Source organism: Scyliorhinus canicula, chromosome 5 (assembly GCF_902713615.1).
Source record: "Scyliorhinus canicula chromosome 5, sScyCan1.1, whole genome shotgun sequence".
NCBI lineage: Eukaryota > Metazoa > Chordata > Chondrichthyes > Carcharhiniformes > Scyliorhinidae > Scyliorhinus > Scyliorhinus canicula.
Window position 1 is genome coordinate 28145970 of NC_052150.1, and position 21225 is coordinate 28167194.

At 44.3% G+C, this 21225-nt stretch overlaps 1 protein-coding gene across 1 annotated transcript in view; it reads left to right on the top strand.

Moving 5' to 3' along the window:
- The first annotated feature begins 7778 nt into the window (after positions 1–7778).
- LOC119965871 (ankyrin repeat and SAM domain-containing protein 6-like) overlaps positions 7779–21225 on the top strand; it is a 54969-nt gene continuing 41522 nt past the window's right edge. The window contains exons 1-5 of the mRNA XM_038796818.1: positions 7779–8859; positions 12201–12245; positions 15669–15873; positions 16358–16464; positions 20228–20373. Coding sequence (XP_038652746.1) covers positions 8016–8859; positions 12201–12245; positions 15669–15873; positions 16358–16464; positions 20228–20373 — 1347 coding nt within the window. The 5' untranslated portion in view covers positions 7779–8015. The remainder of the gene's footprint in view (positions 8860–12200; positions 12246–15668; positions 15874–16357; positions 16465–20227; positions 20374–21225) is intronic.

The following is a 21225-nucleotide window of genomic DNA, read 5'->3' on the forward strand; positions in this document are numbered from 1 at the left end:
CCTCCCAACAGATTTTAGGCTGGGCACAATGATCTGGAACGTTCCTTCCTTTCTTTCGGCTTACTGCTCCAAAAATCTTCATCAGAAACTGTTTTTGTCAGAATCTGATTTTCAATGTCCTAACAAATAGGGCGCAGTCTAATTGCCAGGCTGCACCTGAAAAGCAGCTCGCTGTGGTGTAGCGTGGCTGATAGAAACCGGGAGACCAGACGGAACGGCCTGTGCCAGCCTGGCACTACCAAGGTGACCGGGTGGCACTGCCACCTGGCAGGGGCACTGCCAGGGTGCCAGGCTGGCATTTCTGTGTCCTAGTAATTGGGCTGGAGGTGCCCTGTGCATGTGTTGGGGAGGGATGGGGGGGGAGGGGGGGGGGGGGGGCAGGGCACCTAGAAAGCACCTGTTCCCTTCAGTTGAAGGGTCAATAATGAAGAGGCATAATTGTAAAGCGCACAGGAGCAGGTTTAGAGGGTATTTGAGGAATTTCTTTCACACAGAGAGTGGTGAAAGTGTGGAGTGCGGTGTCTGGGAGGGCAGTAGAGACGGGAAAGCTCACAACCTTTAAAATGTATGTGGATGAGCACTAGAAATGTCAGAACATTCAAGGCTTTGGGCCAAGTGCTGCAAAGTGGGATTTGTATAGTTTTAGTGCAGTTTTGTCGGTGCAGACCGGATGGGCCAACAGACCTTTTTTGTACTGTATAACTCTATAGCTATTTGGATAATGGCAGCCACTAATCCACATGAATAATGGTTTGTATTTTAATGCCTTCTTAATTAAATGTTGCAAAAAAAAGTTTGCATTTGAAAGTCTTGTCCAGGCACGCAGGCTACTTTTCAGGGCTTTGTGATGTTACGTGTATGTTGACAGAAAGGAAAGAAAGTAACCTAATCACTCAACTCCCTTTTGTTTTAAAAATAGGATCCATTTTCCCTAAATCCATGAGGCTGTATTGCACGCATCTGACAGTTTCCAGAATTGGATCCGGCACATGTACTGTTTGTCTTTTCAAAAACTTTGATAAGGATTTGGCATGCTTGTTGAAGTAGAATCATAGAATCCCTGCAGTTCAGGAGGCCATTCGGTCCATCGAGTCTGCACTGAACATCTGAAAGACCACCCTGTCTAGGCCCACTCCAAATCCTACTCCCCGTAACACAGTGACCCTACCGAACATTTTTGGTCACTTAGGGACAATTTAGCATAGCTAATCCACCCAACATGTACCTCTTTGGACTTTGGGAGAAAACCGGAGCACCCGGAGGAAACCAACGCAGACACAAGGAGAACATACAAACCCCACACAAACAGTCACCCGAGGCTAGAATTGAAACCAATCCCTGGCGCTGTAAGGCAGCAGTGCTAACTACTGTGCACCTTACCGCCCATTTTTGACTTACTTCCACCTGTGCTTCAGTGAATTGTTGTCCTGTGTTAGGAAACAAAGAGTTTTATATTTTTATTTTTGACTATCACTGTCATATTCTCGCATCCTCGAAAATAAGTGTGTGGAGGTGTGACTGGTTTGATTGGATTAGAGACAGAAAAACTGCAATGGTCAATCAGAAACAATACAGGTGTGAAGGTAGTTGTTTTGATTTTTGATGAAAAGAGAAGGAAATGAGGAGAACGTGAATAGAAATTCATGTTAGTGTTACGCGAGGGAAATATTAGGAAATTGGTACCAAAAATGAGATTGAAGATGTAGCAGGCAATTTAGGGGTTAAACAGACTATGGGGGAAAGACCTGCTGACATGGAGTCAGAGGGCATAAGTTACATTGTCCTGTAGCCCATGTAAAATAGCCACCTGCAAAGGACCATGGGAATTGTGATCAATTTGGGACACAGACAGGTACACAGCCTCTGTGTATTGCGCAAAGAAACCAGACTTGGCTGAAACTTGCATCCATTAAGAGTCGCCATTTCCCCCAGGACAATAGAGTTTGAATCAAGGAGTTACAACAGTAGCAGACTAACCGGCGCCACCTCCCCTTATGCTGAAAGGCCTACGTGCCTGGGACAATGATAGCTCAGACCCTCCCAGCTATCTAGCTATCCGCCCCCTAATTGGCTGAGATCGATGAGGGTGATCGAAAACCCTATCGATCCATTGGACCCGGAGTAAGGACTGCCCAAAAGGGCGTGAAAGAGGTGAAGGATAAAAACCCCTGCGTACTAGAGATCAATCTCTTTTGGGACCGGCCTGTGTGCGACCAACTGCAGCAGAACAACCAAGTTCAAGGGCCCGCGACCATTCCTGAAGGACGAGCCCAACTGAGACGAACCCAACAACTTCCAAACTGACCAAGTGAACCCGGATAAAGGCCTTATCTTGCACAGTGCCGGCCACTTAAAGTTAAGCAAAGGTCATCTTAGTCATTAGGTGTAGTTTAGTATGGAGCTGCGTGTGTTATTGCATAGAGATACAAGTCTTGTGCTATTAATAAACTGTGTTTTTGAGCTAACATATTGGTTGTGTGGTCATTTGGTTGCTGTAAGAAACAGCTTGTGGTTCACCCCAAATTAAAGAAGGCAACAGTCCCATTCAGACTTAAACTCGTTATTTGGAATACACAGGATGGCCCTGTTCAGCAAGGGTGAGTCACTCGAGATTCATTGTCCTTCGGGACACTCGTCTCACCAGTTATTAGCCCATTACAGAGTCTGATGGCCTCTTGGTCCATCGAACGGGAGGTTAGTTGCATATTAATAGTGTGGCTTTGTTCCTTTGTATCAACGAGAGTGGCAATCAAACAGCCAAGATAATAATGATTGGTTCAAGTTTGTAAACCCCTGAGAGAACCTTTGTTTGAGGGGCTGGGCAGAGTTAGAGAGAAAGAGAAATAATCCTGTTTTAAACAGGTATAGAGAGAAGGCTTTGGAAAATGAGTGAGGTCATGAAAGTTGCCACCGCGGCAGGCTTTGGAAAAGAGTTCTGAAAGAATTTCCCGAATAGAAGAAAAATTGCTTTGTTAATGCAATTATTGCCTTTGCCTGTCTGTGTAAATGGAATGAGGGCTGCATGTTAATTTAAAGTGCTGTTTAATGGGAACTAGTGTGTTAAGGTTAAGAAACTACATGTAATTTGTTATTGTTAGGGTTTCTTTTATTGTTTTATATTCTTTTTGTTTCAATAAAGTTTGTTTATAAAATAACCAAGCTCTATTTCTTATATTGTCATTCCTGGAACAAATCGATCTATTTGCTCTGCCATAAAAAAAATTTTAAGTTACGGGTCAGGCAGCACGGTGACGCAGTGGGTTAGCCCTGCAGCCTCACGCCGTTTGATCCAAGCTCTGGATCACTGTCCATGTGGAGTTTGCACATTCTCCCTTGTTTGCGTGGGTTTTGCCCCACAACCCAAAGATGTGTAGCCTAGGTGAATTGGCCACACTAAATTGCTCCTTAATTGGAAAAAATGAATTGGGTATTCTAAATTTTAAAAAAAAGTTACCGATCTGTTCCAGACTCTTAACCACTTCTGAGAGCTGACCAGACATCCGTAACAATAAAGTTGTATTTGTATTGACTGTTGTATTTCAAAGGGGAACATATACAAATTGAAAGATTGTAAATAGATGAGGAAAGGTAGGGTAATATAATGTATACTTTAAAAATATAGTCGTCATAAAGTTTAAAAAATGGACTAATCAATTCTGGAAAAGGGAACTCTAAAGGATTGTTGGAATCAATACAGCATAAAATCAAAGGGTAAAGTCAAAGGGTAAAAAAACAGTTTTTAGAAAACATTGAAGGCTGTGTGAGGGTTGGTGGCTGGTAAGATCTCAAAGACAGAAGTGTGGTCAAAGCCAGACCTTGGGTGAGATACTCTGGCATCCCCATGGTGTGTTTCTCAGTGGCAGGAGGTGGCCCACCATTGGCTAGCAGCAGGATCTGTTCATGGGATTTTCAATTAATTCCAATTTATGCCGACGGAAACCCTGTCAATAGAACTGGAAAATCCCACTGGCTTTAATAGGTGGAAGTCTCGCCCTACTGAACCAGTTCGCTATCACCCTAAGAGAACAGCCTAAGAGCAGCAGAGTATTGTGTGGTAAAGTTACTGTAAATTTATGGATTAGAAAATCTGTAAGGACTGTGTCATAAAAGGTGTTTTTAGCTTTGAGTTGGTTAAGCCAAGATCATTTTGCTTGTAAAAATTACAGTTAACTGTGCCAAGGTGTTCCTGTATTTTAAGTGAAATTTTAAACATGTATTTATTTTACTAATTGTTTAACTTTAATATTAAATCATCACAACTGGTCTGAGAAGTTACTTCCTAATTTCAGAAAACCTCCTCATAATACATAAATTGCAAAATCACTCTGGTCGCTGTTTCAAGTTTCCCTTTAGGATTTGGGCAGCTTGGCACTTAGTATCTGCCGTGCCTTAACACTAGTCGATTGGAGGATGTGTCTTGTTTCACAGAGTTAGATTATACTCCCTCTCATTAAGTGGCTCTTGCAGGAGTTTTCATGTGGGCCTTGAGGGGTGTGGCTCAGTGACAGTAAGACAAAGTTTGGATCTTCCTTTGTCTCTCAGCACATTGGGGGTCCTCTTGATTGAATATATCTTTCAATGAAACTGTGTCCCCCTTGCATAATGTGGTGATGAGGTTATGATGTTGAATGTATACTGTTCAGTAAATTCCTTAAACTCTCTGGAGGTGAATTGGGTTCCATACAAACCTTTCATGAATCCCTTGGTTAGCAAAAATAATTTGTATTGGTGTGATGACTGTTGTAGCTCTTAAATATTTAACCCTTCTGATGAGTGGGAACTTTGAGTAATAGCTTACTACTATAAGATACCATTGTTGGTTGTGTGTGAATTAATCAGCTTTTACAGTATGCCATGGTCTGTGTGGTACCTCACCAGCTATCATCCCCTATTTCTGCTGCCTATTACTATATTTCTGGTACACAGTGAGGGTGGAATTTTCCCATATTTGCTCAGCGTATCAGGCTCTGACTGAAACCTGCACAGCCATGTTTTAGTGCAGATCTGGAGACATAAAAATAAAAAAGATATTTGGAAAAATAAAATTCAGTGGCAAGCATTTACGCCACCACTGTGGTGGGATATGGCAAGGCTGGCTCCACAGAGATTGGGGCACCCAGCACAGAAAATAAACTCCCCCTCAGCTCCACTTCCCCCCACCCCCGTGGACACAGGGATCACCTCAACAAGCATCTAGGGCTCTCACCTCCCCCCTCCACCATTAGCATCAGCATCAGGGGCTCCGCTCCCATCACAATCAGCATCAGGGGCTATCACCCCCACCCCCCTCCCCACCATAAGCATCAACAGCGGGAGCTCCTCCCATCCCCAAACCACAAGCATCAGTACTGAGGGCCCCTACCTGATCTCCCCCCCCCCCCCCCCCCCCCAATCACAGGCATGGGCATCGGGGACTCCTCCCCCAACAAGCATAACACAAACCCCACCCTCAATGGGGCACCCCAGAGGGTCGACCCATGGCAGTGCCAATCTGACATGTCAACCTGTGCCAAGGAGTAGTATCAGGGGCATGTCCCTCTGCCCCACGGCCCATGTTTAGTTTGCTCCCTTGGTGGATATCACCACGACTGATTCCCATTTTTCCAAACTTGTTCGTGTCGGTGAGGTATGAATATTCAGTGGGTGAGTGGCAGGGTGGCTTGGTAATGCAATTAAAATATATGTAAATCTATTAAAATGAGCTTCTCACCCTTTGTGGGCATGAACCTCGTTACGTCACTGGCAAGGAACATGGAAAATCAGGAAACAGGATCTCGACAGTGAGAATCCCATTTCCTGATTCTCACGAGATTTTGTGCCCAAGTCACCATTCTCGCCGCTGGCAGACTGCCTGCATGTAGACTACATCATAGATCTGGATATCATCAGCTATGCCAACTGTTCTTTTACATCCCTTCTAAGTATCATTTACTTTCTGATGGAAAATGTTCCGGCTCATCTTAAGGTCTAAAGGTAAATGTGGGAATTTGTACCCTCCAAAGGGTGTACTGAATGTTGTTGACAGCGAAGATCCTTCACTCATGTTCCAGTTGCCATTTCTGGCATCAAGCTTGCTAAAATCTTTTCCCCATGCCAGTGCTGGCAGGTGCCATGTGCTCCTCCAATTAAATTATGACACCAGGTTAAAGTCCAACAGGTTTCTTTGGAATCACCTGATGAAAGAGCTGTGCTCTGAAAGCTAGTAATTCCAACTAAACCTGTTGGACTTTAACCTGGTGTTGTAAGACTTCTTATTGTGCTCACCCCAATCCAATGCCGGCATCTCCACATCATCCTAATTAAATTAGAGTAGGGTAGTGATTCCTCTTTATTGTTTATGGAAGACTTTTGAGATCCAGGCAAGTTTGGAGCCATCCACTTGACTTCTCTCTAACCACAATAATATTTACCCAATCTGTAAGCTTTGTGACTCTGACAATCAATTTATTTTCTTCTATATCTTGGAGTTGTCTTTCAAGCTTTCCTGATTAGCTCTCTGGTACTTTACGTGGAGGGAAGAATCACTTCTTTCTTCTCTGGATCAATGGTGACATGATACTGAAAATCTTCAAGGCACCCATCTCATGAAAATACTCTGGATACATTTAGACCATATCTTTCTCGCTACTCATTCATAGAATTCCTACAATGTAGGAGGCCTTTCGGCCCCTCAGGTCTGCACCGACTCTCTGAGTGAGTCGACAGGTAAATTGCACCTTCAGGACGGTGAAGATATAAAGGGCTGAATGGCATCTTTCTGTGCTGTAATCTGATTCTGTACACCGAAGTTTTTTTGAGTGCTGGGCAGGTTGGTCAGGAGAGTGTGCTGCTGCTGGACCAACCTTCTGACTAGTAGATTTGGAGGGTCTTGCAAAGGCATCACTGGTGGTACTTCTTCAGTGCTTTGAGTTTATGCAAGACTCCAAAGCAGATGCGAGTTCAGGGATCAATGCTGCCTAGTAAATCATGACTTTAAACTTGGGTTTGAGATCCTGGTCTGTGTTCCTTAGTCTTAAACTCAACTTAACTGGCACGCTGGAGGCGAGGAGGGATTTTGGCACCTACCTCTACTTTTATCCAGATCGAGGTCCCAAGATCTGGACAACGGTCCACAATTTTCAGGATCCTGCCTGCCTCAATCCTCAAGGATCTCAATTAATGATAACAGTGTGGCGTTAGGAGAACAAAAACAGAATATGCTGGGCAATCTCGGCAGGTCTGACAGCATCTGTGGACAGAGGTGGGATCTAACGTTGCGAGTCTGGACCACTCTTTGTCAAAGCCTGGGGAGTTGGTTGGTTTGACAAAAGAGTCACCCAGACTGGAAACATTAGCTCCCTCCTCTCTCCACAGATGCTGTCAGACCTGCCGAGATTGCCCAGCATTTTCTGTTTTTGTTTCAGATTTCAGCATTCGCAGTGAGTTGCTTTTATCTGAGTTGGTTGGTTCGACCTTAAGGTGATAGACCTTATTAGTCCCCTCACATGCTTTGGGGACGCTGCGCACAGTGACCCGGGAGGGTTCAGTTTCTGAACGAGAGTACACACTCAGTCATCTGGAACTGAATGACTGCGGCTTGGAGTGACGTCAGTGCGGGAGGCCCTCAGCTGCGACACGCACGCTCCCTCCGCCGGCACTGACCGGGGGAGGTGGGCACAGAAACGCACTGTGACGCACGCAACGTCATTCTCCACTGCTGCTGCCGCTCTGACCCCGCCTCCCGCGACCATTGGCTGGTCAGCCGCAGCCAAGTGACGCGTTGGTGAACCATCGCTTGGCTACCGTCGCCCCGCCCCTTCTCGGAGCCAGGCGTTGAGGTTTGAAATGTGGTCGCGAGACGGAAACGGAGAAACCTGATTGGTTCCCCCGACTCCCCTCCCCACACACAGACAAGCGGAGAGGAAAAACATCTCTTCACCGAAGCGATGTGGTTGCGTGCTGGCCTGGCGATGATGGGCGGCCGGACTGCAAGGAGGAGCACACTCTTGCTGTCGCTGCCCCGGCGTTAAAAGGCGATGGAGTGCGGGATCCCCCCGACCTACCAGCTGCTGTTCCGCGCCTGCGAAGAAGGGAACTTGGAGAACGTCCGGCGGTTACTGGAACCGGCGGCGCGAGACGGCGAGGAGGAGAAGGACGGGGAGGCGGCCGAGGATGCGGCGGCGGCCGGGGAGCCGGATTTCAAGGCCCCGCAGGTGCCCGTCGACTGCACGGACGACGACGGCAACACGGCGCTGCAGTTCGCGGCCGGCAACGGCCACGAGCACCTGGTGCGGTTCCTGCTGATGAAGGGCGCCTCGGTGGACAGCCGCAACCGCTACGGCTGGACGCCGCTCATGCAGGCGGCGCGCTTCGGCCAGCTGAGCGTGGCGCGCGTGCTGCTGGAGAACGGCGCCGACGCCAACGCCCCCAACAAGCTGGGCGCCGGCGTGCTGACGACGGCGGCGCGCGGCGGCCACGCCGGCCTGGCGCGCGCCCTGCTGGAGAGCGGCGCCTGCGCGGATGCCGGCGCCCAGGTCTGCGGGCGGGGACCCGAGGGAGAGGGGCGGCCGCCGCCGGCACCCGCACTCACGGCGCTGATGGTGGCGGCGCAGCACGGCGCCGAGGCGGTGGTGCGGGCGCTGCTTGAGTGGGGGGCGGGCGCCGGAGCCGCGCCGGCCGGCCCTGCCGGCGGCTGGAGCGCGCTGATGCTGGCTGCCCTCAACGGCGAGTTGGCCGTCGCCCAGCAACTGATGGAGAGAGGGGCGGATCCAAATCAGGTCAATGTGGGAGGGATGACCGCCTTCGAGATCGCCTGCGCCTGCAAGCAGAAGGAGATGAGGGACTACCTGGACTCGAAGACCACCAACCGGCCAAAATCAGGTACAGTGGCCTTAATACAAAAGCCGGACATGGGGATGGGCGGGGCTGCTGTAAAATTTGACCTTGGGTAGGGTGCTCTTTCCAAGAGCCGGTGCAGACTAGATCGCCCGAATGGCCTCCTTCTGCACTGTAAATTCTATGATCTATGAAATACTAAGCCGATCTGGCAGCATTTGTGGAGAGAGAAACAGGAGCTGTCAGGCTGCTGATGGTGAGACTTCCAACTGTGAAATAGTGCAGACTTTGGAGAAAATCTTGGGTTTGTTCCTTCGTTTTGTTGGTTTTGACTGTTCAAGTGGGTCATATTTCCCCCCTTTTTTGAGTCGGAAAGTCGTGCTTTCAGCCTCAAGAGGCTTGAACACAGAATCCAGAACTGATGTTCTGGTGCACGGTTGGAGATGCCTTCCAGGTGAAATGTTGCAAATTATAAATGCCATGTGACTATTCCAAAGGAGAGCAAGAGCATTTTGCCCAGATAGCCTGGTCAGTGTTACTCCTTCATCACCAATTACTTAAATAATGTCACCATTATCAGATTGCAATTATTGGGACTTTATTTTGTCCAAATTGGCTCCTGTGTTTCTGACAGTCCAGTATACTTCACAAGTACTTAAAAAAAAATAAAAAATTAGAGGACCCAATTCATTTTTCTTTCCAATTGAGGTTCAATTTAGTCTGGCCAATTCACCTACGCTGCACATTGGGTTGTGGGGGTACGACTCACTGGAAGAATGTGCAATCTCCACACAAACTGACCCGGGTCCTCGGCGACTTCAGAAGTACTTAATCGACTGTAAAATGCATTGGGGCATCCTGATGTCATGAAAAACATATACAGATTCCTTTTGTTGCTGCAGTTAGCAGGTTGAGATTGGGTTTTGGAGCTGTTTGGATTGTTCGTACCATATTGTACATTGTGAAAGTCGTCCAGACTGAACGTTAGCTCCCTTCTCTCTCCACAGATGCTGTCACACCTGCTGAGATTGTCCAGTATTTTCTGTTTTTGTTGCTATTGATAACATGTCCTTGGGATTATTGATATACCGTTGCTCCTTATATCATTGTTACATAGGCAACTTGGGGTGGTGACTTGGGAGCAAGCAATACTGTTGCTGTTCTTTGATTTTTTTTTCTAATTTCTAAATTTTGAAGTATAGATGAACGGTTGCAGTGAATCCTGTAGGCATTGTATATTGCAGTTACAGGCTTCCTGTAGTGGAGGAGATGGATGTAAGAACGAGGAGCAGGAGTAGGCCATTGGCCCCTCGGGCCTGCTTCGCCATTCAATAACATCATGGCTGATCTTTTTGTGGACTCCGCTCCACTTACCTGCCCGCTCACCATAACCTTGTATTCCTTTAATGTTCAAAAATCGATCTACCTTTGCCTTAAAATCATTTAACATGGTAGGCTCAACTGTTTCACTGGGCAGGGAATTCCACAGATTCGCAACCCTTTGAGTGAAGAAGTTCCTCCTCAACTTGGTCCTAAATCTATTCCCCCTTATTTTGAGACTATGCCCCCTAGTTATAGTTTCACCCGCCAATGGAAAAAACCTCCCAGCTTCTTATCCTCTGTATTTATGTTTCTAAATTGAGTTAACTTGTGAGTGCACTTGATCTTTTTTTTAAATATAAATTTAAAGTGTACCCAATTATTTTCATCCGATGAGGAGCACTTTAGCGTGGCCAATTCACCTAGCCTGCACATCTTTGGCTTGTGGGGGTGAGACCTACACAAACACGATGAGAATGTGCAAACTCCACACGGACAGCGATCGAACCCGGCTCCTCAGCGCCGTGAGACCGCAGTGCTAACCACTGCACCACCGTGCCGTCCCTCACTTGATCTTCCTAACTATGATGCTGTAGATGTTTTAAAGCACATTTCGTATTTTCTGGAGAGATCTACTGTCTGGTTTACTGATATATACTTCAACAGTCTTTTTAAAGTTGTAACCATACAATAAAAATGATGTGTTGAGTAAATAGTATTGAACCTTCTGAAAGCATGTTGGTAAGTGCAAACCTGCACTTTTAATTTAATGCTCTTAATTAGATATTGTAGTATTTTTATTTTGTACAGTGTGTGCTATAGGTCACATGAAAATTGGAACAACTGCCTGTGCAGATTTTCTGCAAGCAATTTCTAAAACTGTAAATGTGACGCGTGTGAACGGGATAAAGAATCACTTTCCTGCGTTATATGGGTATCCCCAAGTCCAGGCATTTGATAACTAGTCCTGATCATAGAATCCCTACAGTGCTCTCCGGTTTGCACTGGCCTATCCCTATAACCCCACCTTACCTGCACATCTGTTGGGAGTGTGGGAGGAAATCCACGTAGAGTTGGGGAGAACATGCAATCGCCGCACAGTCACCCAAGACTGGAATTGGACTCGGATCCCTGGTGCTGAGAAGCAGATGTGCTAACCACTGTGCCGCCCTGTTGCATGTATAGCAGCTAGTGGTGCATGTCTACAGAATAATGGAACATGGGAACAGGAGTAAGGTATTCAGCTCTTTGAGCTTTGCCAGACATTTTGGTCATGGCTAATCTGTATACTAACTACATCTATTCGCCTTGGCTCCGTAACGCTTGCTGTCCTTGTCTCTCAAAAATGTTATCAATCGTTTTTTTTTGAGGGGGAGGGGTATGGATGTGGTGCGATGGGTGAAAGCATTTCAGATATCGAGTACCCTTTGTGTGAGAAATTTTTCCTGACATTACCTTTGGACAGCTTTCTTTTTAAGCTTATAAAATTAAATTGAGGTCTTCTGTGTCTGGAGAACGATCTGTACACCAATTGATTTATATTGCTGCTTCCAGATCATGCATTATACTGTAAATATAGTATGGAAAGGAACATTGCAGGGGATTTGGTGTTAGAGAACTTTGTGTATCCTTATTATGATTGGACTATTGTGGGCAGCACGGTGGCGCAAGTGGTTAGCACGGTTGCCTCACGGCACTGAGGTCCCAGGTTCGATTCCGGCTCGGGGTCACTTCGTGTGGTGTGCACATTCTCCCCGTGTTTGCGTGGGTCCCCACAATCCAAAAGATGTGCAGGATAGGTGGATTGGCCACACTAAATTGTCCCTTAATTGGAAAAAATGAATTGGATACTCTAAATTTATAAAAATAAATGATTGGACTATTGTAGCTTCTGTCACTAATGTCCTTGTAATGTTATTTTTCTTTGGCAGCTTTTGTCAGTTAAATTTGATTATTGGTATTTTGTGCACCAAGGGTTCAAAGATTTTCTCTGGAGAAGATTAATGAGAGAGAAAAACAAATGTTGCAGCATTAGTGATAAAAATTTGTTTCTGCTTTGTCTACAGATGAAGAGAAAAGGAGACCAGATATATTTCATGCGTTGAAACTGGGTGAGCACTATACGACATTTGATTTTACCTTTGCCAGAGAGGGCAGGAATACATTGAATCGGATGATGTTGAATGGCAGTAAAAATATTGTCTCTCTCTCTATCTATCTATCTATCTATCTATCAAGACAGTATCATTTCCATTCAAAATAGGGAAAGCTCGTTAGTTGAGTTAGCTCTTGGACTTGTGACATAAGAACATAAGAACTAAGAGCAGGAGTAGGCCATCTGGCCCCTCGAGCCTGCTCCGCCATTCAATTAGATCATGGCTGATCTTTTGTGGACTCAGCTCCACTTTCCGGCCCGAACACCATAACCCTTAATCCCTTTATTCTTCAAAAAACTATCTATCTTTACCTTAAAAACATGTAATGAAGGAGCCTCAACTGCTTCACTGGGCAAGGAATTCCATAGATTCACAACCCTACTTCCCCTTATTTTGAGGCTATGCCCCCTAGTTCTGCTGTCACCCGCCAGTGGAAACAACCTGCCCGCATCTATCCTATCTATTCCCTTCATAATTTTAAATGTTTCTATAAGATCCCCCCTCATCCTTCTAAATTCCAACGAGTACAGTCCCAGTCTACTCAACCTCTCCTCATAATCAAACCCCTTCAGCTCTGGGATTAACCTAGTGAATCTCCTCTGCACACCCTCCAGCGCCAATACGTCCTTTCTCAAGTAAGGACACAATTGGTTCTTGAAAACTGCATCTTCGGTCCAAACATTGTAAGTTGGAACTGGTTTTCCCACGGGCGCAATGCAATAAATGGGAGATTAATTTAGATCGTTAACTTGGGATGGTTCTGCTGATGATTGCATTATAGTTACTCTGAAAGTGTTTGAAGAAATAAAAGCACTTTTAACTTCAGTCTGAGCCCCGAATTGGACAACCCCCATACTCTGGAACCCCCTCATGGAATTTCCCTCCTCTGCCTATGGACCAGACTTATGTCCCCACCCACCCAGCCTGACCCAATTCCCTCCCTGGGACAACCAAGGCCTGCCAAATCCTACCCACTCCTCCCCAGCCTGCCAATTTCACTGGGCCCTCTAAAGCTGTCTAGTTTTTCAAAAGTGGCTTTTGAGTTCACTGGAGCTGGACTGTGCTGGGGCCAGCTTGGCCCAAGCAACTCCAGCCAACGGAGCTTTCAAGAAATTTCCCAAAGCAGGTAAGTGTGTTTTAAACACTTGTAATTCCAGCGGGCTATGACTTTCCGACACTGGTTCGAAGTTATGGCATATTGTATCCACAAGTTTGCACTTCCAACTATGTGGCATTGCCTCAGTATGTACTGTTGGCCTCTTTATGTACTCGAGTGGCTGATGCCAGGGAGGGGCGGGTGGGGGGTGGAGATTGAGCAGGACACCAGTTCCACATCTCTGACTTTGTCTGAGATGGCAGATTTGGCAGATTATGAGATTCACTTGTAGTTGAGTCTAAATGTACAAAAGCCTGCTTTAGGTTTCGCTTATCTTTCCTCATTTTAATCTTTTCCAAGGTGCCCATCATCGGCTCAGTTTCTCCCTCAACTCGATAAGATTCTACTGCTCGTGGTTCCCATTTTGCTAACATTGTTAATGGTTTTCTTAGTTTTAGCATCGCCTCATCTTTCAAATACACCATTATTGTCCTTTCCTTAAAAGCATACCTTCAAATTTCTATTTTATCATTGATAACCTCCCCAAATTGAACCTGTTTTTTTTTCCCTATGCACTCCAATGTAATTCTACCTTCCACTTTGGTGTTCCTGCTTTCTCCCCTAAGCCTATATACTTTGTACTCTGTTCTGTCCTCCCAAAACCACCATCTATCTACTTTCAATCATCAGCCTTGTGATAGAAGGGTCATTGACCATTCTATCAACACTTTCTTCCCAATAACCTGCTTGGCACTGCTCAGTTTGGGTCCTGGATGACTCCATTCCCGATCTCCTTACAGTCTTGACATGGACAAAAAGGCTGAACTGCAAAGATGACTGACATCAGCATTTAAAGGCTGGTTTAGCTCAGAGGGCAAGATAGCTGGTTTACGATGCAGAACAAGGCCAGCAGCGTGGGTTCAATTCCCGTACCAGCTGAGAGTTTTGAATTCTCCCTCTGCGTACCTGAACAGGCGCAGGAATGTGGTAACAAGGGGCTTTTTGCAGTAATTTCATTGCAGTGTTAACGCAAGCCGACTTGTGACAATAAAGGTTATTTATTAAATAGTGAAATTGACATCTGGGAATCTAGGGGGCACCTCTCCACTAGTCTGAGTTTTAACTGATAAATTAAGATGGTTGCGGTTTGAAGGCCATCATTGTGGCCCATGTCATTGTTGCAGGAGTTCCTTAGAATACAGTCCATGGCTCCGAATCATTCAGTTCTTCCACCATTGCCACACTGTGACTGCAGTGCATTGTGCGCTACCTCCAACAGAACATCCCAAATCCATGATTTCTTCCACCAGAAGGGACAAGTGCAGCTTGCGTGTGGGAACAAGTCTCCAAATCAGACGCAAATCTGTTTCCTCGTGTCAAAGCCTTTGTGCTCTGCCTCACGGGACCGAGGAGCCGGGTTCAATCCTGGCCCCGAGTCACTTTTTGTGTGGAGTTTGCACATTCTCCCTGTGTCTGCATGGGTCTCATCCGCACAACCCAAAGATGTGTGGAGTATGTGGGTTGATCATGCTAAATTGCTCCTTAATCGGGGGAAAAAAGAAGAACTGGGTGCTTTACATAAAAGAAAAACCCTGGAACTCGCTAGCTGCAGCACGGTGAACTAACAACCACTGCAATGGTTCAAGAAGATTGTCCTCTCCCCCCGCGCCACCTTCTCATGGTAATTGGGGTCGGCAATAAATGCCGGACCTGCCAGCAACACCTGCATCCTGTCCTCTGAATGAATAAAAGAAAAATTGTGATCTGGACTGTACTGCTTGAAAGGATAGTGGAAGTAACTTTCAAAAGGGAAATGGATATGTATTTGAAAAAAGTAAAATTTGTATCAGTAAGGGAGAAAGTGTTGTTCGCATACTCTTGGAAACAAGTGTATCTGCATCCCATCCTTCCTTTCACTTGTATCAACGGTAGTAGATCTTTTAACTGCCTTTGGATTGGTATGGGAGCGTAAACTTTGAAAAATCCTTCCTTTGTGTCTATACATAAGTTCTTTCTTTCTCCCTAACTTTAAAAACTTTTTTTTTGAGTAAGGTTTTTATTATCTCCTGAATGTTGACATTTGTTCCTTTACTGTTTTAAAAAATGTATTCCTCCACCTGTTCAGATGGACTTGGGATGGATCTTATCTTTAAATGTGCTAAGTAAATACACTAACTTGTAGTATGACGTCTGCACTAAGTTCCTCAAAATATTGCAAACATTTTTTCAGAATTTGCTGTATCTCTTCTGTAATCTTCTGCATTTTCTTTGTTTGCAAATAGGAAGCTATCAGTTGGTGAAGGAGATTCTTGATGAAGATGCAATTCAGGCCAATGTCATTAATGCAGATAGTGCCTCTCCATTAATGATTGCTGCCATGACGGGTCAGCTAGACCTTGTACAGCTTCTTTGTGAGAGAAATTCTGATATTGACAAGCAAGATGGTGTACATGGGTGGACAGCCTTAATGCAAGCTACTTACCATGGGTACATAAAACAAACTATTTCATAATATTTTCATATTTGTTGAGCTATTTTGCCTGGGAAAATTATAGGGCACTGTAATTGAATTTCATGAATCAAGCAGCAAGAGCCAGGAGGTTGCTGTTTAAGTTTGAGTGTAAGGAACAAGTTTATGCTTTTGGCTCTGCATTAATTTGTCTTTGCCAGCTAAAACAAAAACTGGCTTCTCTGGCACTAAATCCAAAACCAAGATAACACTGTTGCAGCTATACATCTTTCTATGTTATTTAGTACCATACTTCTGTGTTTCATGCTTGAGATTCCCGTGTAGCCATTCGAGATCTTGACGACTCCAAGATGTACTGTGAACTTTTCCATTGTAAAGCTACAAGTCTGGTCCATTTGAATACAAGGGGAAAAAAAACATTTAATTCCCTGTTTTAATATAATTTAGGATATTTGCAGTGTGATACTAAATTATAGTACATCTTATGAAATTTTTTTTCAGGAGTAAAGATGTAGTGAAGTACTTATTGAATCAAGGAGCAGATGTCAACCTCCGTGCCAAAAATGGAGTAACTGCATTTGACCTCGTAATGCTGCTAAATGATCCAGGTAAATTAAACCAAGACCTCGATGAGTGAAAGATATTTATTTATTGTCACATGAAGCAAAGTATAGTGAAAAGTATTTTTCTGTGTCCAAGGGAATGTTCACAGTACATACATAGTAGACAAAAGAGTAAACGATGAAGTACATTGACAAATGGTACATCACCACATAGTTATTGGTTACAGTGCAGAACAAGTAATGCATGAGCAAGAGCAGCATAGGGCGTCATGAATAGTGTTCTTACAGGGAACCGATCAGTCCGAGGGAGAGTCGTTCAGGAGTCTAGTAGCCGTGGGGAAGAATCTGTTCCTGCGGCTGGATGTGCGGGTCTTCAGACCTCTATCTTCTGCCTGATGGGTAGCACGGTATCTGCTACTGTGCTGCCCTCTTCTGCCTGAGGGCAGCACGGTAGCACAAGTGGATAGCACTTTGGCTTCACAGCGCCAGGTTCCCAGGTTGATTCCCTGCTGGGTCACTGTCTGTGCGGAGTCTGCACATTCTCCCCGTGTCTGCATGGGTTTTCTCCGGGTGCTCCGGTTTCCTCCCACAGTCCAAAGATGTGCGGGTTAGGTGGATTCGCCATGCTAAATTGCCCTTAGTGACTAAAAAGGTTAGGAGGGATTATTGGGTTACGGGGATAGGATTGGAAGTGAGGGCTTTAGTGGGTCGCGCAGACCCGGTGGGCCAAATGGCCTCCTTCTGCACTGTATGTTCTAGGGAAAACTCTGCAATCTTGGACTTGACCCCTCCCATGATAACAGATGATGATCGTTATAAACGTTCTTAAAACCTGTGCAAGATGATAACTTTAAGCTAGTAAAAGAACAACATGTCACTAACTGTTATAATCAGATGTGGAGGGGTCAAATAACCCCACTCCTATATCCTCTCCTGATTTGATCACAACAGGGTTTTAGAACATAGAACAGTACAGCACAGAACAGGCCCATCGGCCCTCAATGTTGTGCCGAGCAATGATCACCCTACCCAAACCCACATATCCACCCTATACCTGTAACCCAACATCACAAAATAAAATATACATCGACTTTCGTGCTTGTGTATAAAAAGCTTTGTCACACATACGGATTATAGAATGAGGAAGGATAGGTTAATTAAATTTGGAGTCTTTTTTTTTTAAATGCAGTCTGTAGTTTAGTGACTCGGCTTCAGACTGAACTCGATGGCCTCTGCTAACCACTTGATGGAGATGACCTGAGTAAGTTGGCCTTTGGGAGATGGTAGTGTTTTTTTATTTTTGAAGAAATCTGTTTGCAGTAAGAATCTGGATGTTCAGTCAGCAAATGAGGCTTTCTGGGTAGCTTGTAGAGAAAGAGACAGGAAGGACCCCACTTAGGTCTTCTCACTCAGAGAACTTATGTGCATAAAGAATGTTGACTTGTCATGCGATCTTCTGCAACTGCCAGAGGTATTTAAAAAAAAAAAAAAATGTATTCCAAAGGTGACTAGTAGCTCGTGCCTGGAAGCTAATTTAGCCAAGGTTCCATTGTCCAAGCGATCAGTCTTAATCGTCCAACTCTAACATTTAAATACCTTGATAAGCAAATTACTGCAGATGCTGGAATCTGAAACAGAAAACACTGGACAATCTCCGCTGGCCTGACAGCATCTGTGACAGTATCCAGACCTGAAACCGTAGCTCTCTTCTGCCACATATACTGTCAGACCTGCTGAGAAAGTCCAGTATTTTCTGTTTTTGTTTAAATACTGTGGGTAATTTCAACAGATGCTTTACTAATTAGACAGGAGGTGAGTCAATAGAACCCTGACAGTGCAGAAGGAAGCCATTCAGCCCATCAAGTCTACAATGAATCTCTGAAAGAGCACCCCACCGTCACGCTCCCTGAAGTCATTGTTTTTGGATTTTGGAATGTGTACGAATGGAAATTGTGGTTGGCCATCTCAAGCTGAGGTTCTGTTCTAAAAATTCAATTCTATTTTCTTTGGACTGTGGGAGGAAACCGGAGCACTGGGAGAACGTGCAGACTTTGCACAGACAAATGTGGCAAAGCAGAGAACCATGATTTTGGGATCTCCAGTCGGTTACCGTGTCTTTACTAATGCTTCATCGGGTGACACAAAGCAGCCATACCAGTTTCGACCTGTCTTTCAATTGCAATTTGGATCTTGAGCAGCGTTTCTATTTTTTAACTAACTCTGCATTAGTCAGTACGTATTAACTAAAATATCCAGACATTAGGTAAAAGCTTAAAATGCACAGCAAGTTAATTAACTTGTCTTTCTCTATCAGGTGCTAATGTTTTAGCTGTAAACGTTCACCTGACTGTTGCAGTGAGTTCAGAGAAGTCTTTTTATAATGGTGACGAGGATAAGCCAGGACATATCCAAGAAAATCAACAGGGTGGAGAGAATAGGTAACAGTTGCATCAATCCACCACTTTTACAAGAACATTTACTTGAATAGTCATAGTCTACCAACAAAGTTTTGTAAAAAGGAGTAACCACAAATTTAACCTCCCGTAAAGGTATCACTTTTGTTTGACAAGGGCGTTAAAGGCCACAGAACTAAAGGGGATAGATGAAGTTAAGGTACAGGTCAGCCATGACTGAATTGAGTGGCAGAACAGATTTGAGGAAGTGAGTGGGCTACTCTTGTTCCTGAAATATTTTGTTCTTCCTATGTGAACATTACTTGGCTGTTCAGGGTGTGAACTGCATCTTGGCTGAAGCTAATGTACGCCAGGTCCCAGGATATCTGGTTTTGAGAATGAATCAATAATTGGCTGACATAGATCATGTACACTTACCTTGAAGGTGATCTGTTTTCCAGATAAATTCCAGGATTTGGCTGTGCATTCACAACGTGAGAGCTATATAAAAATAGGGGGCATGGCAGCACGGTGATGCAGTGGTTAGCCTGTTGCCTCGCTGATCAGGTCCCAGGTTCAATCCTGGTCCTGGGTCACTGTTCGTGTGGAGTTTGCACATTCTCCCCGTGCTTGCGTGGGTTTCGCCCCCCAACCCAAAGATGTGCAGGGTCAGTGGATTGGCCATGCTAAATTGGCCTTTAAATTTATAATAAAATAAAATATAGGAGGCATTGAGTCAAACGTCTTGCATTACTTTCAGCAATTTTTGGTGGTCAGGAAATTCACCACATGATGAGAAAGAGGTGATGGGAGTGTTGATGAGGGCGAAGGGTATGTCGTGTAATTTACACTAAATTTTGATGGCATGGAGATTAATAAAAGCTGTCAAAAAGTTTGGACTTTGAAGTGATGAGCCTCAATGCACTGTTTGATTTTTCATTCAGCCTTCCTTCCACACATCTATTTAGCCACTGAGGCTCTTTCCTTCCATCACCACCATAATCCCTGTTGCTTGTCCTCTAGACTGTTTTTGGTCAATTAAGTTTCAGGCAAAACAATCTTGCTCTGTGGTTTGTTAGAACATTATCACTTTGCTTGAAAATGCAAGTTCAGATCTAACATGAACTAATTGCATTCAAGTAATTAATTTCCAAATGATTGGTTAAATGTGCAAAAAGCAACTATTTTCTGCTGTAGCAAAAATGTTCTTGTGATTGAGGCCATATGAATATAGTGTTGAATATTGCTGAATCTGGTTCCTTCTCCTTATATTTATTATTTGTAACTTGGGGAGTACGTAGGAGCTGTCCCACCTCACTCGACTCTCCCAGGAAAGGTCAAGTATTTTTTATAGCAGTTTGACTTTTACCGAGTTTGATCTCTAGTAAAATTATATATTTTTTGTTGTCATTTAGATACGGAACTTGTGCGACTTCTGGCATCTGTCTGCATGCAAGTTGATAAAGAGAAGAGCAAGCCAAAATCCAAGACAATGTCTCGTTCAAAAAGTAAAATATCTTTAAACATTCCTGTACCTCCAGATGACAAAGGGGGATTAAAGGTATATAATAATTGTTTGAACCAGGCAAGTGTTTTTTTTACAGTGTCATTGTTTTGAGAGTTTTAAAAATGAACTCTCCTTTTAACTTGGCTCACCCTGACTTTAGTGACTATCCAAAGAGAATGATGCCCGTTTTCTTGCTTGGGGTGTTAATGATCTTCTGTTACATAGTTAGAATTGATTTATATTACCTCCTGTGATACTTTTTATTCTAAGAAATAATATTGCCGAAAGTACATTATACAGCGTCTCACACTATTCTGCTAAGGTGGATTGTTTTACCTTGGTCTGATCCTTTATGGTCACAAATTAATGATGATGAGTCGTCACCTTGTTGGTGATTAATTAATGTTTCGAAGGGAGGTTTGTAAACTGGCAACAACCTATAAATCACTTGGGTCAAATTTACAAGCAGGAAGCAAATGGAAGTTATCAGCTTTACCGTTCTCTAGTTTCCTTATCTTTCCAGTTGTGGTTTCATCCAAAGCCAGCATAACATAGAAGCCATTTAGATAGATGATTTTTACAAAAATCTATTTTTAAGCATTATTTGAATTTGACAATTATATACAAGAGGCTGCTCTGCTGCTCTTTTCTTTATCTAAACACAGTGTGTGTTTGGCCCATATACGGTGCACAAATGATCACACAATTTGTTTAGTACAATAATAGTTTATTAACATGCACAAGGTTATTTACTTAATCAATCACGTGTTCGTGCACATTGGACTATAAACTAATACACTTAAACAACCTTAACTTTACTTCCAGGTGACCGGCAAATACAGAGCAGATATGGTCTTCTGATTTCTGGTAGTCTGGCAGTTCTGGTAGGTAGGCTGTGTCCTCTTT